The 23,397-nt window shown below is 49.1% G+C and overlaps 1 protein-coding gene across 1 annotated transcript in view; it reads left to right on the top strand.

Moving 5' to 3' along the window:
* Window positions 1–23,397, top strand: part of CTNNBL1 (catenin, beta like 1) — a gene marked incomplete at its 5' end in the record, with an annotated part of 44,794 nt that overhangs the window by 4,393 nt on the left and 17,004 nt on the right. Inside the window, 7 exons of the mRNA XM_008944918.1 lie at window positions 3,628–3,725; window positions 5,970–6,063; window positions 6,610–6,701; window positions 9,462–9,534; window positions 9,811–9,869; window positions 10,580–10,728; window positions 17,223–17,404. Coding sequence (XP_008943166.1) covers window positions 3,628–3,725; window positions 5,970–6,063; window positions 6,610–6,701; window positions 9,462–9,534; window positions 9,811–9,869; window positions 10,580–10,728; window positions 17,223–17,404 — 747 coding nt within the window. The remainder of the gene's footprint in view (window positions 1–3,627; window positions 3,726–5,969; window positions 6,064–6,609; window positions 6,702–9,461; window positions 9,535–9,810; window positions 9,870–10,579; window positions 10,729–17,222; window positions 17,405–23,397) is intronic.

The following is a 23,397-nucleotide window of genomic DNA, read 5'->3' as shown; positions in this document are numbered from 1 at the left end:
CTTTCATCTCGGTTTGTGTGGCTGCTTTAGAGTGTGAACAGATGAGCAGTGCAGGGGAAGCTCAGGTTATGGGCTGAGCAGCAGGGAGCCTTGAACTGCATGCAGACAGTCTGGAACAGCCCCCAGGAAAAATGAAACTGAGTGACCCAGCTGCTGGCCATGGACCTGCTCACCACAGCACTGCAGCTCAGCGGGTCAGTGGGATAAATTCTTGGTGTGTCTGTGTGTGGCTTGGTGTGCTCAGAGCCTGAGGCTGGGGGTAGCCCCTCTGGTTATGTAAACATCCAGAGACTTCCCATGCTCAGTTCTTGTGTCACTGAACCTGATCCCTCTGTGCACCTCTCTCTGGTTCCTCTGAAGATATCAGGAGAGCTTTCTGTCAATAGTGTTAAAGATTTCGGCTGTTCTGAAGAAGCGGTGTCACTTTTTAATGACCTGGTGCCTTGATGCTTGGTCATCAGCTGATACTTAGACCTGTGCCTAGCTTCCCATAGTCTTCAAAAGCAGAGCTCAGCCTGCATTGCTTGTAGAATATTCTACAGAGGATTAAGCTGAAAAACTGTAACATGATTTTGGAGCTTGTGTGTCCGTGTCCTGGCAAAAGTGAGTGAGTGGAGGGGGCAGTGGAGACTGGTGTGGAGGGCTTGGAGCTGGGACTCCAGCAGGGTTTTCTTTTTTCCTTTTTATTGATCCATGACCTTAGGGAAGTAATTTATTCTTTCCTTCTTTTTTGCATGTGTAAAGAAGTAGATAAAACTCCTGGGAAGAGCTGGTCAGCGCTGTGGAATATGCAGTGCTGGAAGGACAGTTAGTGCTAAACGTTGTGCTCTGACACAGAGAGCCCCCTGTCCCTCTCAGCACCTTTCCTTACAGTACTGTGAATGAAGAATTCATAATTCATTCTTTCTAAGTGGGTTCAGTGATCAGAAGATAAAACCCAAACATAAATATTTTATTGCAGCTTATATCAGAAAGCACTGCTTCTGTGTTTGGGTATTTGGCTTGTGTCTGGCTGAACCCTGATGTGGTGAGTGCTGGGCCCTGCGCCACAGCCTCCCTTATCTGTGCCCTCTGATGGAAATTGCTCTCAAGTAAATGTTTGTTAACAATTTACTCTTGTGCAGTGGGAAGCACCTGCCATGCATCACCACTTTCATGTCTGCCGTAGCTTCATTACTTTTTTTTCCAAGGCACTGCAGGCTTTCCTTGTAATATGTGCATGGCATTAAAAGCTTCTACTGAATTTTTCATTGACAAGGGAAATGGAAAGTGTGGGGATTTTGCCTGGGCCAGCAGCTCTGGTCTGGAGCTGTGCAGGAGCACAGCCTGCTTTGTCCTTCCAGCCGTGGGGAGCTGTGTCCTGGGGTCACTGCTGCTGTCAGAGGCTTGTCAGTGTTTCCACCACGAGCTCTTTTTAATTGGTTTGTGGCTCGCCTGTCAGTTAGCTTACGGGTGGAAATTTGGCCTGTGAATTGCAGTTTTGGGAAAAGTGTATTTCTTGTTATAAAAGTGCTGCTGAAGTGTTTTCCGATCCAGCTCTGTAACACCTCTGCACTGTGCTGCTGCTGCTCACAAGAGAAATGCTGTTAAAGTGAAGCATCTAGATGTAAAACTAAATGGATACAGCTCAAGCTTTCTAATGACTTTTTGCTAAAACAGATAGAAAAAGATTTTTTTAAAATGAGTTCTTCAAGGAGAGAACTAAACAAATGGCTCTTCAGATGTGATTTAACTGTAGTGTCTGGAGGGACTAATGCAAGGAGACAAAAGCAGCGTCCAGAGGGAGCAAATCATCTGCTGAATGATTCATGCAGCTTTGCACAAAACGTGAATGAAAGAGGATCTCTGACAGGGCTTCATTAACGAGAGGCAGGAAGGCTTCAAGTGACGTTTTGCTTTTCTGTCTCCTGAATTTTACAGGACAACTGATACTCTCACTGGAAGCCTCGAGAGAAGCTCCCTGGACCGGGATGCCCTGCACGGAGAGCTCCTCTGGCTGCTGGAGCTCTTGCTGTGTGCTCTCAGAGAAGGCTGGGTTGTTTTCACAGCCCTCAGCAGGCAGCAGCAGTCTGCAGGCAGTTCCTCCCTTAGGCTTCTCTTCTGCGGGTCGATCCAGCCTAAACCCCACGCCCTCAGTCTCTTGGCCTGCTGGTTTTGCTCTTGCTAATGCCGTGCAGGCTGTGATGAGCCTTTGCCACTGCAGTGGCACGCTGCTGACCCCCCTCCCACTTGTGCCCCAGCACTGCCAGATTCTCCTCGTCAGTACTCACCTCTCCAGTCAGCCCCAGCACAGGGGCTTCTCCCCTTCTCCCCTCCTGGGTGCAGGGCTTGGCACTGGGTGAACTTCACGAGGTTCCTGTTGGCCTGTTCCTCCAGCTTTTGTTAGTTAATAGTTGATGCCTTGCAGAATAAGTGTAAGGCAGATTATTTTCTCTTAACTTCCTTATGGAGACATGCTCCAGCTTGCTTTTAAAAATTGTACCCCCACCCCTTTGCCATGTTTTTGTATAAGCATGGGTGACTGTCTGCCCAGGGAGTAACCACCCTCCCATTTGGTTCCTTATGGCATTTGCCACTCGAAGTGAGATCTACTCATGAAGAAAACGTACAGATAGCTTTGGCTTGGTTATGGAGGGATGTACAATGTAAAGAAAGTAAAAAATTTTACTGATAGACATCTTCTGCATCACCTAGATGTGGCTGAGCCTGGGACTGGGACAGGCAGCTCTCTCCTAGTCTGTCCTGAGACTAGGTAAGTCCCAGCTCAAACCTTGCTTAGAGAAGATACAAGAAAATGTTTTTCCTCTTGCTGCTTGTGTGCCTGAGCAAAAGCAGGAAGGGGAGAACTGGGAGGCTGGGCTGTCAGCCTGTGCATTTTAAAGAGATTCATCACAAAGTTGTTATATAGGACACTCAGAAGGCGGCGGATCCTCTCCTAGCCCAGTGGGACCTGGGCAAGATTGATCAGCGTGTCTGAGAGAATAGGAGAGTGGGTCTAATGAGGTGGAATTCATCTGGTCGTACAGGAGAGCTGGGTAGCAGTCAGGGGAGCCGTGTGTTATGCAGCCCAGAGTTAATGAGTGGAAATTGGGCTGGCAGAAGCTGTGCTGTTGCTGTGAGGTCTGTGGCTAGAGGAGCGTGCTGTCCTAATTGGGCTGGGCAGAGGCAGGGCTGCTCCTGCCTCCTGCAGTGCCCTCGTTAGGCCCAGGCCATGCCAGGTTAGCAGGGCATCACCCAGAGCAGAATACCCAAATCTCCTTATTGTAACTCAGTTTTCTTGGCTTATTCTCAATCTGGACAGTGCAAGGTGGTGCCTGGTTATACCAACTCCAGCAGTTTTGATTGGAAAGAATCAGAAAGCAAATACTGCCAGAAACAGTAACACTGCCTGGTACAGCAACCACACAACCACCTTTGGTTTTGTCCTTGCTAGTATTCCCCAGTTTTGGTGCTTTGAGGACTGTATGCTGGGGCAGTCTCTGTGCTCCTGGCACTCGTGTTGCTGTGCCCTGCTGTGGGAGTGTGTTATCAGTTTGGATCTTGCCATGAGCATGCTGGCCTAAGAGCAATCTGCTTTTGATGTTAGATGTGTCAGTCTCAGCATTGGTTGTCCTTAACACCCAGCACATGTTTCCATTGCTGTGGTAGACTTGCTCCAAGAGCTGACTGATATAGATACTCTCCATGAGAGTGAAGAAGGAGCTGAAGTCCTCATAGATGCTCTGGTAAGTATAAACTACAGATTATTTCAACTCCTGAACAATGTCTGCCTCATCCAGCCCAGCAGTGAATCCTCTGCCCTGCCATGCCTCCTGCCCCTGTGGATACCCAGGTTGCCCCCACGGTGAGGAAGGCAGCCAGGATGGGAGCCTGCTCCCTTCTATGTCAGGTGCTGACCACAGTGGGTGTTCTGGATGGAGTGCCAGTGCCTGGGGAGTAGGTTCTTCATGCACCTTGTCTACCTCTCCTTTGGGAGGAACACGCTCATAATTGCAAAATTTGTGTAGGCTGGGAGACTTTTTTTGTGCAGGGAGGGAGAGTGAAGTAAGAGCTGTGACTTGGACAGTGCCCTGTGCCACGTGCTCGATGTGCATCTTCCGTCCTGCTGGTGGAAAGGGTGACCTGTGTTTGCTCCTGAGCAGTGGGGGTTTGTGGCAGGGCTCAGATCGTTATCTGAAGGTCGGCAGGGCAGTTGTGGTCTCTCAGTCTAACCTTTTGCATGGGAGACCAGCCATCTCCTAGCCAGTAGCTTGTTTCAAACCCAAAAATTTGTGCTTGAACTGGAACCTCTTGTTATGGTATCAGCACACATTGTTCTGAACAAGAACTAAAAGCCTGGAAATTTTTGTGTGACAGAGCTAATGTATCTTAAAGGTGGAGGAGGGTTTAGAGGTAATAGTTCTTTGGCACAGAGGTTAAGCAACCCCAGCTCATTATCTACACGCAGTGGGCTGCCTGGTCTTACATGATTCCTGCCTGGTTAACTCCCTCGGGTGCCTCTTGGCCTCTTTGGTGGTGCTGGACTTGCCCTTTTCGTGGTGCTTGTGGTGGGTTCCTCTGGCTCCTTGGTGGCAGGAGGGGACTCTGAACAGCAGAACCCCTCCAGGGAAGTAATGCCCAGCCAAGCTGGAGAGTTACGTGTCTGTCCTACCTTGGAGCAGCCTCTGCCAGTGAATTGCTGTGTTTGTGAGGCAGTGTGTCTTGTTCTGTAACTATTATGTTGAAAGGGAAAGACAGGAAATTATGGGTTTTCTTTTGTTTGCTTTGTTTGGCTGCTCTGTCTTCTCCTGCAGTTCTTGTCCAGTCACTATAATGTTACTTCCAAAGGTTAATGGCAGTGGCCTGGAGCTGCCGAGTTCCTCCAGCTGCCCCCTGGGCTGTATTAATTTCTCTGCCTTCAGGGATGAATGAAGTGGGAGAGAGGAGCTGCTAGGGACCATGTTTTCTATAATGTGCAGAGAGGCAGTAAATCAAGTGAAGGTCTTTCTCTGTTTTCCTTGTCACCAGCCTGCTGACAGTAGCCAAGTTTTAGAGGTTTTATTGTCCTCTTTGAAAGAAACAGGTCAGGCATATCTTGGGATAAATGTTTAGATATCTGCTTTTTCAATTGCTTTTTTTTTTTAAGGCAGCAGGTGGACTGTAGGGTATCTGGAGATTGTTGCACTGCCTTCCCCAGCAGCTGGTACTTAATTTCCACCACAGGCTCAACGGGGCCCAAAGCCGGTCATCAGGGTTGCAGTTGGAAATGCCATTTTGTTTAACTTCTCCAAGCTGATGTCTGCAATGGCAAGTTGCCCAAAGTCAGGATGGATTCTGGCCAATTGCAGCTGTAAAAGTATATTTCTTGTGTTAGCTTTTTGATTAGGAGGCTCCATCTGCAGAGGTGGGTTCCTGCTCCTGCTGCTGATCTGTCCGGGTTTCGTTAGCTCGCTAAAGTCAACCTGGCACGTTCCTCTTGCTAGGATTTAAATGCAAGGCTTCAGCTGGTGAACACTCAGCTTTTGGGTTTGAATCCATGTGTGATAGTGTTGTTCCTCCAACATTTTGTACCTGTTAAGGTGGAGGAGAGAACAGAAATGCAGGCAGACGAGCAGTGAACAGCTGAAGGTGGAGCTGGCAGCTCAGCCCATCCGTGGTGGTTTGTGGTGCCTTGCACTGCAGAATTCTGAGGGATTATAAATCAATCAGATGGGTTCAGGAAATAAGACTGTGACAAGGTGCATGTTTGCCTCCAGATGTTTTTCTGTTTATCTGAAACACAAAAGTTGTTTAATTAATTAGGACAAAGATAGTGACAGATTTACTTGGTGATTCCTTCATTTCCTCTGAGATTTTAGAGCAAGTTCATGTCTGGCAGGAGGTTTCAGCAGGGCTCATTGATTTTTATTATTTATTACACTCCTCTCCCATTCTTCATCCTTCACCTTCCTTTTTTCAGTTGCCTTTTTTGTCTGTCCCTGGTGATTTAGGTGGAGGGCCAGGTTGTGGCCTTGTTGGTCCAGAACTTAGAGCGCCTGGATGAAAGTGTGAAAGAGGAAGCTGATGGTGTCCACAACACCCTGGGTAAGTGGCTGTGGTGCAGCCTCTCTTCCTTCCACATTTTGTACAAAACAAAACAGTCTGTCCCTCCCCTTCCCTTCCTCCCTACCTCCTTCCCCCTTGAACTGCCAGTGCTGTGGTGGAGGCCCTGGTGCAGCTTCTGTTGTGTAGGATTTAGACCATCATCCACTCCCTTCAGTCATGTGGAATTGTAATCTCTCAGGGAGTGGAGGAATGAGAGACCAGAAGCATAAGTTTTGGAATTTTTACTGTCACTGTTGTAATTACTTTAGTTGGGTGCAGTGAGAATTGCTGCTGGAGTAAAGAGAAGTATCTGCAGCAGGAGCTGGTGTCACACTGAGGGCAGACTGTGTGGGCACTATAAAAACTGAGGGGGTATCATACACCTGAGCTTAAGTCTTACTCAAAACAGTGGTAGTTTAGAAATAAAATGTAACTTTGAGACAAGCAGTGCAGCCCTAGGAAGGACCTGGCAAAGCAGGGTTGATACAGGCCTGAGCTGAGCTGCAGGCAGGGTTAAAACTCTGTTTTCTGTGTCTTTCTTCTCAGCAATCGTTGAGAACATGGCAGAGTTCCGACCAGAGATGTGCACAGAAGCTGCACAGCAGGGCCTCATGCAGTGGCTGCTCAAGAGGCTGAAGGTAAGATTGTTTTCTTGGTGTCATTTGGGACGTATCACAACAAAAACTGACAGGCCACTGGTCTGGAAGCTGGTGCACTTGAGACGATTTTTGGCACAAGCTGAAAAGCCCAAGGCTATTTATTCTTGGCTCTTTCTGTTTGTGTAGATTGTCTCCGTGGTGGTGAGTTCTAACATTTGTGAGTACAGTGAGTTCAAAGCTCACCTCAAACAGGGAAGTGTGTAACTGGGCGAGTATCTTGACTCACTGTAAACCAGGAAAACTGAAGGAATTTGCTTTATGTGTAAGAAGCTCTACCCAATGTGATGCAGGTCTGAGTAGAAGTACTCTCAATTTCATAGTGCTTGCTTGGAAAAGTATCAGTAGGATTGAGTCTAGACCCATTACTATGAACTTCACACATCAATTAAAATAAGCCAGTTTCCCAAGTGTGTGTGTTTGAAAACCAGGCTAAGGGAAAAAAGTTAGAATTCATGGTTTGTATCTTCTGCAGGTTTAGTTTAAATGGACATAGTTCTGTCTTGTCTTTATCAACATCTTACAGTGGAAAGTGTCTTTTTTCTGTTTGTACAATTCCTGAACAGTGAATTTCTGGTCCTTGGTTGAGTCCTGTAGGAATATGAAAACTGGCCAATGAGCAAGGAAACTCAAACACCATTTTATGCCTTGGTTGCCTACATTTCTAACCCTTTTTTGAGTTTCAAGTGGTGTCTTTAACTGCTGCAGGTAGTGGCTTTTTCTTTGAACTCTTCAAAATTACTTCTGATGCACTTAGCATCCTGTGGCAGAGTTACACAGTTTAACTGTCTTGTGTGAAAAGATGCCTAAAGATTCCCTGGAAAATTCTGCAGGAAAGGAGTGGGTAGTTCAGCTGTCTTATAGAGGTAGGGAAGGAGATTCAGCAAACGGATTCTGGCTTTTCCCTAACCCTGTTAGTGAGGCATTAGCACTTCCATAGTTAGATGTCTTGATGGTTAGAAGGCTTCTGAATCACAGAAATACTCCATCAGCTCTGTAAGTGTGCAGATATCCCTCTGTGCACCTCACAGACTTGTTAGCAGAAGTAACCGATAATTTCTCGCTACAGGAGTAATGTAATTACCTTCCTTTTGCTTAAAAAGGAAAAGTGAAGTTAATTTTATTCCAGGCAGGTATGTTCTGCTGCCTGCCTTGTAATTACTCTGGCAGCTGAAAGACTTAGAAACTCGGGAAAGCAAAATAATGGCAACTTGGATTTCCCTGCTTGGTGCCACAAGAAATGAGTGGTGAAGGTGTTCAAGGCTGGGTGCTGAGTGCGCCTCCCCTGCGCCCGGGCTCCTGCTGGCTCTGGGCTTGGGGGCTGTGACCAGGCTGGGCTTTCTCCTGCTTGTGAGCTGCCGTGGGCACCATCGTGCACACTGATCCACCCTTGCCCAGGCCCCATTGCTGTTGGCAGCACTCGACCTGGAGTCTCTCGCCCTGACAGGTGTGCTAAGGACTAGCCTGGCTGCTCAGCACCGGGGCAGAGCTGTGCTGCAGGGAGTGTGGATTCCCATTTCCCAGCTACATTCCTGGTGCCATAACTGTATTCTGGCTGTCAGAAAGCTCAGCTGGAGCTCAGGAGCTGCCTTCCCCTGGCACCAGCAGGCCTGGCAATGCTGTGGGCAGCGTGGGGCAGCAGGGGCTGTTCCCCATCTCTTGCCGTGCCAAGGCAGTGGCCGGTGCTCCGAGGCAGGAGCTGCTGGTGGCCCTCAGCCACAGCTCCCTTGGGAGTGCTGGCTGGCTCCCAGACACACCATCGCCTGGCACTGGGGGTCGTGTGGGGTGGGAACTTTATCTACAGTCAGCTCTCCTGGGCGCCTGGGCTCTGCCCACTGCTGTGTGTGCTGTGTCCTTCCCCTCAGCAGCAGGTCAGGGTGAGCGGCCCCACGCAGGCTCCTGGGCCAGGCTGCAGGCAGCCCTGTGTCTGGGGGAACATGGGGGGACAGGCTGTGTTTTACACCTAGTGCTTACTGCTGGCCTTCCTTTTCCCCTCTCAAACAGTGGAATGCAAATAGCTGGTAACTGATGATTTTAAAAATCCTTCTGTTTGTTTTAAGAACTCCTTCAGTGGACTGGTTTGTGTCACTGTCTGATAGGTTGCTGTTCAGTCAGTTTCTGTAGATGAAGCAGCTTTCACAGGATGCAAAATCACCAGATCCAGTGCAGAATTCACTCCAGGGTTTTCTGATTTATTTTTTTTCTTCAAATTCAGTGCTTTGGTTTCATTATGACTTATTTTTTTTTCACATATTTGAGTATGGAGGGAATGTGTGAAATGAAAGTTATGTGACTGTGCAGGCTAAACCCATCTCATGTTCTTCTGATTATGACATTGGGATCCTCTTACAAAACTGTCTGTTACTATTTAATGTTACAGTAGTGTATTTTCTGAAATTCAGTGTTTGGTGCCAAGTGCAGACTCTCAGAACAGGCATCAGCCCCCTGCACTCATACAGCAACATGGGAGATTTATCCCAGGAAACAGATTCTGCCTTGCAAGCAACTGCAGACTGTTCTCGGGCATTTTGAGCCAATTTGACCCAACCTCTTGTGTAGGACAGCAGGAGGGATCAGAGCTGAGTTTCCTCACAGGCGTGCAGGAGTGCACACCCCCATCACCCCTGTGCCAGAGGCACTTACCACTGTTGTGTCACTGAGGCAGGCTGCAAAGTGACCACTGTTGTGTGTTGGTGGGTGGTGCTGTGCCTGACGAGTCTCTCCCTCCTTCCTCCCTGCCAGGCCAAGATGCCGTTCGATGCCAACAAGCTGTACTGCAGTGAGGTGCTGGCCATCCTGCTGCAGAACAACGATGGTGAGACCTGCCTGGGGTGCTGGTGACGGGTCAGGGTGGGCTCCAGGCTCCTTTCAGGTCACAGCAGCACGCCTCTGCCTTTGGCTTCCCTTTGCTTGTGCTCTCTCCCATGTGTGAGCTCTCCCACACCATGCCCCTTCTCTGGCTCTGCAGCTTTTGTACTCTGTCAAGCTGTATTGATTTTATTCACTGATGTATCGGTGTTAGATGGCTGTAAAATCTGACAGTTAGCTTCATTTTTCTCCCTCTTTTCCCCTTCCCCCCACCTCCGTCTAGACAACAGAGAATTGCTTGGGGAGCTGGATGGGATCGATGTGCTGCTTCAGCAGTTATCTGTGAGTAATTCACCCTCTCTGCAGCTGGAGACTCCAGGCGGGGTGTGGGGAGGTGGAGCAGGTCCTGGGTGTAGCACTGTCCTGGCAATCTGCAGGTACCAGAGCACAGCAGGGCTCTGTCTGCTGGTGACATGGTCCCCAAATAACTCCCACACACGTGTGTGTCAGCCACAGTAAGTAAGCTTAATCCCTGTTTCAAAGATGTTAACGCTGAGGAATGCAGAAGTTAATTATTCTGTTACAATTGAATGGCACGTTGGAGGTGGACAGGGTTGGAATTTGGCCATCTTCAGCATTCCCCACTGCAGGCACTGGGCTGCAGTGTGCCTGTGTTTGAGGGGGCTGAAGGTGATGTGTGCATAGTTCCCTTGTTTCTTGAGGCCGTGCTGTCTGCAGCACCCTCAGCACGCTGCTCGTGGGGCCGAGGAGTTCTCTGGTAACAAGTTCATCCACATACTGTGTGAATTTTGTGCATGTCCCTTTGGAGGCCCCGTGTTGTCTTTTAAGCCATGTGTTGGGCTGCGGGGTGTTTGCTGGGGTGCAGTCAGGGCAGGAGAAGGGGCAGCAGAGCCAGGAGAGAGGCCGTGTGTCAGTGACCTGTGACTGCTGCTTAAACACCTCGGGTGCTGAAGGCTTGTGCCAGCAGGTGTGTGTGTGCACTGCAGCAGTGGGCCCTGCACTCGGGTAACCTCCCCTTCCTTCTCGTGCAGGTGTTCAAACGACACAACCCCAGCACAGCAGAAGAACAGGAAATGATGGAGAACCTCTTTGACTCCCTCTGCTCCTGCCTGATGCTCAGCTCCAACCGCGATCGGTTCCTGAAGGGCGAGGGTCTGCAGCTGATGAATCTCATGCTGAGGTACTCACAGAACTGTGGGATTTTTCTTGCCTACTTTTGACATACCAACACACATTCTGGATACATATTTGTGGCTTTTTGTTTATGAAAGTTCTGTGTTAGCATATTTGTCTGTCTTCTCTTTCTTTTTTTTCCCAGCATGTAAGTTGGACCTTCTCAGACACGTAAGCTCCATTTTTTGTCTGTAGCTTTGTTTCCTAAGAACTAGGGTCAGTACAATAGCTGGTGGAAAGCACTAGTGCAGGTCTGTGTGCCAGACAAGCAGACAAAAGAATGGTGTAGGTCAGGCCACTAATCCTGTTGGGATTTAAAAGATCACTTTGAAGGCAAGAGAGGACCTTTGGATGCCTCTAGGGAAAATGTTTTTCCTTTTATTCCCCAATTGAAGCTTCACTGAACATGAAGTAACATCTGAGCTTGTGAATTTTTCATAGAATCACAATCATTTTGATTTGAAGAGACCTTTCAGATCATCTAGTCCAACCATTTTCCCAGGTCCCCACTGCCACGTGTCCCTCAGCACCACATCTCTGTGGCTTGGGAACCCCTCCAGGGGTGGGGACTCCACCACTGCCCTGGGCAGCCTGGCACAGCCCTGGGCAACCCTCCAGGGCAAGAAATTGTTCCTCAGGGACAACCTCAACCTCCCCTGGGGCAACTTGAGGCCATTTCCTCTTGTCCTGTTGCTTGTCCCTTGGGAGCAGAGCCCGACCCCCACCTGGCTCCAGGCTCCTGTCAGGAGCTGTGCAGAGCCAGAAGGTCTCCCCTGAGCCTCCTTTGCTCCAGGCTCAGCACCCCCAGCTCCCTCAGCTGCTCCTCCCCACACTTGGGCTCTAGACCCTTCACCCCTCAATTTTTATGGATGTTGATACAGAAATCCCTTTTGTGAAATGTGCATTTCTTCTCGTGACATGTTCTGTCACACTGTGACTCTCTAAGGCTTCTCTGCTCTCTCCTGGGCTGGTGCTGGGCCGTGTCCCCGGGCTGGCTGGTGCCCCTGGAGCACAGGGCTGGGTACAGCCAGGCTCCATCTGCTTTCCCTGGGTGCCTGGGTGGCAAACTCCAAGAGATGGTGTGTTCCTGCAGCGTGTGGCTGGCTCATGTGCAGCAGCAGGAACTGAATAAAGAACCAGACATGGATTAGGCAAATAGGAGTGCTGGGTTTTCTTGAGACTAATGAAATAAAAGCTCCAAAACTAAGAGTGGAGGGGAAGCCTCCTTCTGCCCTGAGTGCTAAGCTGCTAAGCCAGCCTTGCAGAACTCATTACTGGAGTTCTGGTGCCATGTGGGTGGGACACAGTGCTGGGATTTTTAATAGCTGTTCCCCTCGTCTTGGACTCTGCTGTTTACCACACTCTGTACCAGGATCCCAGCTGAAAAATTGCAACAAGAGGAAAATTTCTCCATGGATGCATTTCCCCTCTGCCCAGTAGCTGCACAGGGGTTAGCAGGGACAGAGTGTGACCTGACAGCAGCAGCTACATCTCATGGAAGGAGTTTCCAAGACCTCAATCTTTTGATGCTTAGGAATCTAATTTATTCTGCAGTTTCAATGGGATTGGTGAAGTAACAATGGAAGAAAAGTAACAATTCACAGAATATTTTGTAGAAGCTTATAGCACTACTGTCCATAAGTATGGACTATATTGGCAGTTGATTATTTTAATTTTTTTAAACTCTTTTGATCTAGTTCAGGTAAGTAGACGAGTTGGAAATTGTTCTTACCTGGCTGTTTGGGAAAGTAATGGGACTTAACAGTTCTTGGAGTCTTACCCCAAAACCAGCTCTCTTCTTGCCCCAGCTTGTCCTACACTGCATATTTCAGAGAGAGCAGCACCTACTTGGGCAGAAAGGGTGAACATCTTGCTTCTGATGATGCCTTCAGACTAGAGTTGAAAGCGTTACGCTGCTACTTCTGTTGCTGATTCATGTTTTTCCTCTTTTGAAGAGCTGCCAGCTCTTTTCTTAGTATTTCCCACTATCCGTGTTGCTGACATGCCACTTCATTCCCAACCACAGTTTTCTCTCTTGATCTTAATACTCCTAATAGATGAAAATTCAGGACTCTGACACACGTTATCGTGCGTGTAACCTAAAACATGTGACAGCAGTGATGCTCAGCATGTGAGTAAAGATCCTTCTGTACTTCAGTGTGGCCAGCTGGGTCCTGTCCTGAAGGCTTTACCTTTGGTGGCCGTGCCATTCCCCTGCCAGTGCTGTGAGCTGCTCCTGGCAGGGGTGGCACAGGCATGACTGTGATGTAAGGAGTTAACTCACATCCTCAGAGCCGCAGGAGCGTGGTGCTGAGCTCTGCTGCAGCTGGGTGTCTCTGGGAAACCAGCTTCCTGGGTTCCAAATTTTGGTGCTTTGTCAGTAGTAAGAGGGACTGATGCTAGAGTCAGATGCTCTGTGGAGAGCACAGGAGGTGGTTAAGGCACAAGCACTGGTTTGTGGTGTGAAATTAAGGAATGGATGCTGGGAGGCAGTGGCTGCGTTGGGAGGAGAAGCTTTGGGTGTGCTCAGCTGCTCCTGTGGCAGGTCCTTGCTTTTGCAGGTCATGCAGCTCTGCTGGACTTAGCACTTTGGTGAGGAAAATAGAGCAAGTTTCTGTAGCTTTCAAACTAGCAACTGGAGCAAAGTATCTGAGAACTGACACTGGGAGGTTTTGGTGTTTGTTTGCCTGTGGGTTTTTTATATATTTTAATATCCAGAAGACACTAAATGGCTGGTAACTCTGTTAACCTCTGTTATCACTGGGAGGTCTCTTGGTGTGTGTAAGAAGCTCTTGGAGGTGCTCAGTGTTTCTTGGACAGTAGTGCCTTGGTAGCCTCAGGCTGGAGTTGCAGACAGGGTGTGAGCTGGGATAGCTGTGGTCCAGAGAGCTGCACGGGAGTCTGGCACTGCTGCTCTTCCTTTGGGACACACCAAAGGACAGAAGTGCCATTCAGCAGTGATTGACTGCCTCACCCACACACCAGGCAGGGCATTGTTCTCTCCTGTTGGTGTCCTCTGAAGCCTGGGGGCAGATCTGTTATTTTTTGTTCTTACTTTGCAGAGGGTTAATCATTGTGCTGTGTTCTGTGCAGAGGGAAGGACAAGTAAGCAAAGTTGAAAGTTTATTGACATGATGTGAGATAGATAAGCTGTGTGAGAATAAAGATATCAGGCTTGAATCTCTGTGAGTGTCTTGGAGAACGTTGCATTCTGTGCCTGGTGCTGCCCAGTCCATCTGGCCAGGCTGTTCTGTTGATACTGGTCATGCACACAGAGCTGTGGGGCAGTGAAGTGCCCTTCAGCTGAGCTCTGCCGTGCTCGAGAGGCTCCTGTGGACAGTGATCTGGAAAACAGGACTCCCTTCTGTTCTGCTGAGCCTTAGAATACGTGTGGCCAAGAGTGAAAGATGCTGTTGTGTTGTGTGCACTTCTGCTGGTCTGTGGGGGAGAGCAGTGACCTGCAAGCCAGCACAGTGTGGCTGATGGGCTCTGGGTGCCTGTCTGTAGCAAACCATGTCCCAGAGCAGTGTCGTGGTCTTGGGCTTGCACTTGGCCACTGGGATAGAGCTTCCCTGGGCAGGGGTGTGGGGGTGAGCAGGGGAGTCTGGGAGAAGACCAGAGTGAGAAGGATGGAGCCTGTGACAGCAGAAATGAAGTAGGAGCTTTGAAGCAGGATGAGAGCCCAGGTATGTATAATTACTTGATCTGCATCTTTGCAGCAGTGGAGCCTTGTTTGTTTTATGGACTGTCTTTATCAACAATAAGATGGTTTATCAAGGTGATAGCCACCAGTGGCAAGTTTATGAATGTCAGACAGAATTAAATTCAATATTTTTTCTGAGGTCAGGAGGCACTTTGTAGTGTGCAGCCCCTCAGCCTTGCCTTGGTAACCTAAATGCAGCTTACCTTACAAAGCCAGAAGAGAGAAAAACAGGCTTGTAATGTCAGCTCCCCTGCGCCCAGCAACAGGAAGCTTATTGCTTTTGCTGTAAAATTGTGTTAAGGTCTGGAGGAGATGCAGCCACTGGCTTCTCAGGGGATGTGTCAGGAAGATTCTCTTGCATAGGAAAAATGACGTGTGGCTTTCCCAGCTATGAGGGGGGGCTGGTGTGTGAGCACAGGGGGGTGCAGCATGGGAGCTCGGGGAGTGCACGTCACCTGGGCAGCACGGGCTGGGCTCTGCAGCTGCCCAGTGGCTTTTCCTGCCCCTCCAGGAAGCATTTGCTCCTGTACAGCAAAAACAAGGTGAAAATGGACAACCCTGCACAGCTCCCCGAAGCTTGACTCCAGCTATTTTAGGGTGTATTTTTTGATTATTAAAATCCTTTTATGTTTTCTTGTCCTGCTGTTCCTAATGACCCCATGGAAACTCAGACTGTCTCTTTACTAAATCTTCTGGTTAATTAAATGGAACCACTTTATGCAACACTTCCCCAGGAAATCTAGTATTCTGCTTTTGCTACTATTTTGGAACATGAGAAATTTTTATGCTAATGTAGAAAGTCCAAATAACGTTAGCATCTCTCCTTTTTGAAACAGTAAATGTACCAAAAGCCTCCTCTCAGATGGAAAGGTATTAAAAGGAGGATAGCAATGTTCAGCAAATGAAGTTGTAACTCAGAGTTCCCTGGGAAGACAGAGGTCACTCCCTCTTTGGCAAGACTCACGTATGCTTGTCTTTGAATTAGTGCTCAGCTAAAAGTTACCTCAATAAGCACAGACAAGACTAAGATAAACTGCTCACCCTCTGGCAGAATAAATATTTCAAATAAAATCAACTCTAGACAGCCCAGTCAAGCAGCTATTGATCTCTAAAAGCCTGAACTTAAACCCAATGAATATTCCAGAGATCAGCTCTGTGCAGCCTTCCTAAATGCTGATCAATATGCAATTACTTCCCCTGAAAACATTTCTTATATTGTCTGGCCTAGAAGTGCTTTATTTTTAGCTGCCTGTAGAGGGGAGGTGGGGATGCTGGGCCACCCTCCTGCACTGCTCTCTGCTCCTGGGTGGACCTTGCTGCTGCTCCCTGTCCCAGCTGCACGTGGTGCCTCCAGCCACTGCGTCAGGAGCACCCACAGCCACACTGGGCACAGGAGCTTCCCTTTAGGCTGGGGTGTTAATACCAGGGGTTTAGTTTACATGCTGTTGGGGGTTCATGGAGTTGGATCTCTGATGGCAGGGTATTTTCCACAGCTCTCTGGAGCTTGGGCTTCAAGATTCTGTGGGTGAGATGCCCCCACTGATGGCTGTGAGGTCTGGGTAGCTCAGCCTGTGCTGTTTGCAGGCTGCTCCCACGCTGCTGGGCTCTGGGGGGATGTGTGGGCAGCAGGGTGCTGCCACCTCCACGGGGGGAAAGCAGCAGGGGCTGAGCTGCACCAGTGGTTTGATCTTCAGAGATCCACAGTCACATGTGAGCCCTGCATGGCAGCGCAGAGCAGCTGGTGTGTCTCTGAGGAGAACTGTTCCCTTGTCTCCCCAGGGGAGGAGCACAGCTTGTTTCGGGGGGATTTATTTTTATATGTGCACATAACTGCGTATTTGTTAGAGGATAAATTCTCTTAGAGAAGAGAAGATCAGAGGAGATTGCCGTGCACTTGGGGTGGAAGGTGGTGGGGCTTGTGACCATCCTGCCCTGGGGAGAATGTCCTCCTGGGCTGACCTGGCCTTGGAGGGCACTGGGGGCTCTGTTCTTCAGCTCATGCTGGCTCCTGTGGACGTTTACCTGGTCTGTTCGTTTTCGGGGCTGTAAGTGACTTCTGTCTCACAAGGTATTTTAAATTTTCTCCTGTTTAAACTCCTCTGGTTTTGGTTTGAAGGGCACAGGACCATTAGAGGTCATTTTCTGACCATCTGTGTGTTCCTGGTATGAGTTACCAGCATGAGCATTCTGAACTCATGTTAAAACAGAATAGCCCAGAACCTGTCTGTGACCTTCTAGATGTGATTCTGGAGATGGGATTTTCTTCATAATAACTGACCACCAAGCCATGCTCACCAAACCTACTCCTTTGTTAAATGGAGTTATTGCTCTGTCTACAACTTGATCTTTTTATTTTGTGGCAGTATTTGCCTTCCATATGCCCCCCAGTCTCCCCTTCCTATTTTGTGCTAGTGTTTGTAAGAAGGAACTTCTTCAATAGCCAAGAAATGAAAAATACGAAAATAAAACCATAACAATAAAACACATAAAATGAAGTAAAAAGAAAACAGAAAATAAAAAGAAATAAAAGATAATAAAAAATAAATAACCAAGAGAGTGTTCTCAACCACGGTTTGAAGAGAGTGTTTGTGGATAGAATCCTTTTGCATCTTGAAGAAAATCTTGCTTAGAGCTTGTGCTCAGACTCTTCATTCTCTCCTTGCATTCACTTTCCTTTTCATGCTGGCTGTTTAAAGCAGTGTGGTCCGAGGCTCCTCGTGTCCCTGGGAGTTTAACCGGCCCCCTGGAGAGTTTAACCAGCCCCCTGGAGAGTTTAACCAGCCCCTTTCTCCCCACAGGGAGAAGAAGATTTCCCGCAGCAGTGCCCTGAAGGTGCTGGACCACGCCATGATTGGCCCAGAGGGTACAGACAACTGCCACAAGTTCGTGGACATTCTTGGTCTGAGGACCATCTTCCCTCTCTTCATGAAATCACCCAAAAAGATCAAGAAAATCGGAACAACGGAGAAAGAACATGAAGGTGGGTGTGTTCCCAGGCCCTCTCTCTGGGGGGAGTGGTGGGCAGGGGGTGGCACGCCCAGCAGGCAGTGGCACCTCGCCAGCCTCCCGGGTCCCTGGGGTGCAGGCAGCCTGCCCGGCGCTGCCACAGCCTGGCTCTTGGTGTCACACTTGTCCTCCCTGGTTTGGTATCAGCAGTTCCTGGCGATTCCATTTCATGTGCTGTTAATAAGTTATTTTACTCCTGTAGGGTCTGTTGTTTGAAGCTCCGACTCTTTGATGCAAAACTCTTTTGAAAAGAGTAATGAGGCAACTACAAATGTCACCTCAAAAGCAGTGTTTTCATGGCTCTGGGCACTGAAGTGTGCCTCGATGAACATCAGGCACTGCACAAATAAACTGCTTGCTTTTGAAGTTGCCTTTTTTTTTTTTTTTTTTTTTCCTGTTGTGTTTTTTTTTTTCCATTCTCCCCTGGAAAATGTTTTCGCAGAAATCTGTTGTGGAGTATTACTGCGGGACCTTGAATCCAGGGTCAGTCCCTCATGCTTCTGGTAATATTACCTTTGCCATTTTGTTGATAATTGACTATATCTTGGAAGAAACTTTAAGTACTGCCCATGATGCTTGAGGTTTTGTGCCAGTTCATTACTCATCTCAATTCTATAAAGGGTGAATATTGTCAAAAGCTAAAGAGATGTGAGTGGATCTCAGGCTTGCCTGGTATCCATCCTTAGCTCCTGCAACAAACAAAGGAAAAATATAAGGGAACAGCAACAAAATAAGAGCTCTAAACCCAAAGCCACTGCTTTGGGACTTTCCTTGCAGCTTGGGTAAAACCAGATGTCCTGAAGTTTTTCAAAGCAGAGGCAGGGAGGTGAAGCCTGCTTCACACCTTGCCCTGGCTGGGACTGAGCAGCCCCTTGCTCTAGAAGAGCTGCAGAGCATCTGATAATTCTCATCCCTCATGAGGAGAGGGTGATGAGAAAGAGGAGGGGTGAATTCAGCAAGTGGCTGTTTTGTTCTTGAAAACTGTGCCAGTGATGAGCTGGTAAATACATGTGCTCTAGACACCAACATTCCAGCACTGGTGAGGACACATCTTGTGAATCCTGGGTTCAGCTTTGGGCCTCTCACTCCAAGAAGGACATTGAGCAGTTGGAGAATGTCCAGAGAAGAGCAATGAAGCTGTGATAGGGTCTAGAGCCCAAGTGTGGGGAGGAGCAGCTGAGGGAGCTGGGGGTGCAGAGCCTGGAGCAAAGGAGGCTCAGGGGAGACCTTCTGGCTCTGCACAGCTCCTGACAGGAGCCTGGAGCCAGGGGGGGGTCGGGCTCTGCTCCCAAGGGACTAGGGACATGATAAGGGGAAACAGCCTCAAGTTGCCCCAGAGGAGGTTTCAGTTGCCCCTGAGGAACAATTTCTTGCCCTGGAGGGTTGCCCAGGGCTGTGCCAGGCTGCCCAGGGCAGTGGTGGAGTCCCCACCCCTGGAGGGGTTTCCAAGCCGTGGAGATGTGGGGTGAGGGACACGGGGCAGTGGGGACCTGGCAGTGCTGGGGGAGGGTTGGACTCCGTGATCTGAAAGGTCTCTCCCAACGAGAGTGAAGCTGTGATGAGCAGGTGCTGAGGCTGGTGCTGCAGCTGGCAGTGTGGCTGGGCAGCTCTGCAGGGCTGAGCTCTGTGCCTGGGGACAGGGTGTGAGGGGGGTTGGTGGGTCACAGCAGGAGCTGGCTGTGCCAGGGGCTGTGTGCCCCCACGGGGGCTCGAGAGCAGGAGCAGCCCTGCAGCCCAGCACCACCCTGGGAAGGATGCACACAGGCTGCTGCCTCCCCTGCCTCCTCCGGCCTGTGTGCCCTGTCTGGATAGGTGATGGTGGGGCAGACCTGCTGCCGTGTTCTGGGGTTTGGGTAACAACCTGCAGAGTGCAGCTGCCTTTAGATGGTGGTTTGGGGGGATGTTTTGAGATCTTCATTTGCAGTATGAAAATAAGGTTGTTTAATTCTTCTTACTGAGGGAAAGCTTGAGCTAGAAGATGAGCTGCTGAGTAGAGATCTGGGTCTGTGGCTTGAATCACTGAGTTAATTTTTCAGTTATGAAAGTGAGTTGATCCCTGTCTCATCTTCCTCCTCTGGAGACTGCAGATGACAGCTGTGTGCAGCCTTGGCTCCTGGGAGGATCAGGTACCAGTCTGGAGGGCCACACCAGCCTCCATCCCTAACTACTGCTGTGATAGGAAAAAGAGCAGATCTGCCCTCGGGGGAGAGGAGTGATCCATGCGAGCAGGCTCATTAGCATGCAGGAGAGATGGGAGGACATTAAGATGAGTCCAGAAATCAGTTTTATTAAAATAAACTCTCCCTAAAACACTGTGGTAGTAAGTCCAATTTTCTTTGTTTTGCTTCACCGGGCAGGTGAGTTACTGAATTCCTAAGGACGGGAGTTAATTGAGACGTTTAACAGGGTTCCCCTGGAGCCTGTCACAGCCATTGTCCTGACACGTGTATAAGCAGCACAGGGTATGTTTTTACTTGGCCAAATGTTGTGCCAGCATTGCAGTAATGACTCCGTGCTCCGGGGCACTGCTGGTCGATGGTGGGCTCCCGTGAGCCCCTGCCTGAGCAGGAATATGCCGATGGAGGATCGATGCCCTCTGTGCCATGCTCATCCTGGGAGCACGCTGCTTTCTGCCTGTTTCCTCATTTATCTAGCAGAAGGAATGTGCCTAGGCTGCCTTCCGTTGTCACCTTTTCTCATACAGCTTTATCTTGTGTTCAAACAAAACAACCAAAATTTAGGAATTAATTAGAATGATCCTTTTCTGCCAGGAGAGTGTTCATCTGTGTGTCCCGTGGAGGGACATGCTCCTCTGAAGGATTGGTGGGAATAGCTTTGTGGTGGAGGCATCAGTGTTTATTAAAAAGCAGTTCCAAGGGGCTGTGCTGTGAACACGTTCAGGTGGTGCCAGTGAGGCTGTGGGGACTGTGCTTGTGCTGCAAAATAGGAAATTCTTAATGGGCTATTAACCCTGGAGCCTAATTGCAACTGCTTAAAGGACAGCCCTATTGAAATGCTTCAGCGCTGGGTGAGGTACCAAAGAGCTCTGCCAGGGGGTTTGTGCTCCAGGACTTTGGCTCCTCCAGCTGTCCTGGGTGTCCCTTTGGCTGCAGGGCCAGTGCCAGTGGGGCTGTGGCCACAGGGGCCATGGACACTCTTTGTTGAGCAGCTGATGCTCCATCTTTGGAACACAAAATCTTTCGTGTGTGTCTGATGGTGGCAAGAAAATCATAGAATCACAGAATTGTTTGGGTTGGGAGAGACCTTTAGGATCAAGTCCAGCTGTTGCCCCAGCACTGCCAGGTCACTACTAACCAGTGTCCCTCAGCACCACATCTCCACGGCCTGGAAACCCCTTTTTACAACACGTGTCTTTATTTTATAGTCTTGTTTCTTTTTACATAAGAGATAGTCTGTAAAATCATGAAGGCAGTGTTCTGAATGTGACAAAATAATGAATACCCCAGTGGAAAAAAAATCTGTGTGACTTGGCAAGCTTTTATTTATTACAGAAATTTATAATCCAAATTAAATTTGATAAAAATAACTTTTCTGTAATGCATTTCTCACTGTTTTTGAAGGCAGCGTAAAGGTGGCAGTGCTGGTTAGCTGCATCTTAAACACTGTCAGTGTTTGAAAATTATTTTCCTCTAGGGAGCCTGTGAACAATTTAAATCCAAACTGCACATATTTATGTCTTATATGCACGATGTAATTAGGAGGGAAGAAAGGGAAAATTTCTTAAGCATCTTTGTGGATGATCTGAGCCCAGCAATGGTGCTGGTGGTGCCTGACTGACTGACTACTCATGATCTACGCTTGAATTTTGCATGACTTGGTACAGGCCATGATATACTTCTGAGAGCATTAGGTACTGGAGAAGAATCTCATTTGAAGCAATTTCCCTATTCCTGAGGCAGTGAAGCAACTCAGACCAGAACTATTTTGCAGTCAGAGACAGAGATGGGTTAGCATTTCCCTGTGTCTGCGGAGTCAGGACCCTGGTGGGTGTCCTGCCAAGCTGTGCAGGCGTCCAGGGCAGCAGCCTGGTGTGGGAGGTGTGGTGCTGAGGTGGCTGGTGGGTGTCCTGCCAAGCTGTGCAGGCGTCCAGGGCAGCAGCCTGGTGTGGGAGGTGTGGTGCTGAGGTGGCTGAACGGTGCCAGCGGGTCCCCGCGGGCGCTGCCAGGGCCCTGTGGGGCGGATGGAGCGGGTGGTGAGGCACGGGGGGGCAGGTGGAGAACTGGGGACAAGGATTCCTGCAGAAGGGCATTGATTCCACTGGATGCTCTGTGGTTGCTTCTCTGATTGGCTGCTCCCTGCAGTCCCCGGGCAGGGCTCGGGGTGCCCCTGGCAGAGCCCCAGGTGGGTGCGGGGTCAGTGGCACAGCTTGGCTGAGACCTCTGTCTGGGGCTTCACTGTAGTAGTGACCTGTGGCCCCCAACACAGCCTCCTCCAGAGAGTGTGGGGAGAAGGGCAAAGGCCAAGTGGTGGAGAAAATATGCTCTGGGTCAGCCTGAGAGCGGGGGCTCAGCCATCCGTGTGGAGCAGTGAGGGGTGCCCTGTTTCATGGGGCACCCCGAGGGGAACCCAGCTGCCCCGTGGCTCCTGAGGAGCCGAGCTGGAAGGGCAGGGGCAGGGGCAAGAGTCCAGAGTGTGAACGCAGGGGATGGACAGGAACTGGGCTCTGGGTGGTTTGTGGCATAAATACAGGGTAAGATTTGGAATAATGCTTCTGTATTGTGAGTGTTGCAATGTGGGGGATGCCGTGTGAGTGTCTGTGTTCTGAGAAGCCTTCTGCTGCAGAGCTGGGGGTCAGCTGGTCCCCACTATTCGGGAGGCTGCAGCAGCTCTTGGTGCTGGGCAGCAGCAACAGCTGAATCGAGGCGTTGGGTGCTAGCTTGGAATTCTTGAACGGCCTCAGCAAGCTGAAGATGGAGAAAACAAGTTCCTTTGGAATTAGAGGGTCTGTAGTGAAGCAATCATAACTTGTGTGATGGGCTGTGTATTCTCCTGCTCTTTGTCAGGACACTTATTTGCAGTCTAGTTTTGCTCACTTGCAGAGTCTAATGAACTATAAAAGGATGTTTGTCCAATTCATCTTCATTTAAATGCCTACTCTTGACTTAGGTGTCAGTTTTACTTAGGAATGCTTAATTTGATAACCTGAGAATTACTTCAGCCAATTTTCAAATGAGAATTCCTGTCACTGTGGTTTTTTTCCAGCTCGCCCTCACAATAGGGAAGCATCTTTTGGAGATACTCAGCTATACACTTCCTTTAAAAAAACAACAGCAGCAAAACCCATTTCTTAGTAAATATGCTCTTACTCCTTTGTAACAGACGCTGAAAGGCAGCAACGCCCTTGGAATAACATCTGCTGCAGAACTGAGTTCCCCGGGCACGGAGAAGTGAAAAGGCAGCAACAGAAAAATGGCCTGATAGAGCCACAGTTATTAACTGAACACCCCCTGCCAGCCAGCAGAAAGTATTTTTCACGTGGTGGTCTTCTGAAGTGAATACCTAGGGAAGGCATCAGTCTGTTTAAACAGAACTTTATTATGCCAATTTGTTATTTTTTCCTTCAACCCTGCAGAATGTGACAGGAATCTGTTACTTGAATGAGCCATGATGCTGAGCGCAGAGTTAAATTTATCTCAATTAAAGTTAGCATTCTCTGTTACAGGGCCATCACCAAAATAAACTTTGGTGGTCGATAGAAAGGAATTTTACATTCAGCACGACGTTGGCTTCCAGCTCACCAGGGGCGTTCTGTGGGCAGCTTTTCAACCTTTTCAGGCCACACTTTACCCAGCAGTGAGATCAGTACTTCCTGCTGTTGTCAGTATTTTAAGATCAGATTTTTCTTGGCAAAATACTGTGATACTTGAGTTACTCTTTTAGAGTGTGGGTTATTAGTGCACGTGGAAGCAGGTCGACCCTTCAGACGGCGGGGCCGTGTCGGGCGCG

Source organism: Merops nubicus, unplaced genomic scaffold (assembly GCF_000691845.1).
Source record: "Merops nubicus isolate BGI_N331 unplaced genomic scaffold, ASM69184v1 scaffold31907, whole genome shotgun sequence".
Classification (NCBI taxonomy): Eukaryota; Metazoa; Chordata; class Aves; order Coraciiformes; family Meropidae; genus Merops; species Merops nubicus.
This window is presented reverse-complemented; position numbering and strand designations above follow the sequence as displayed.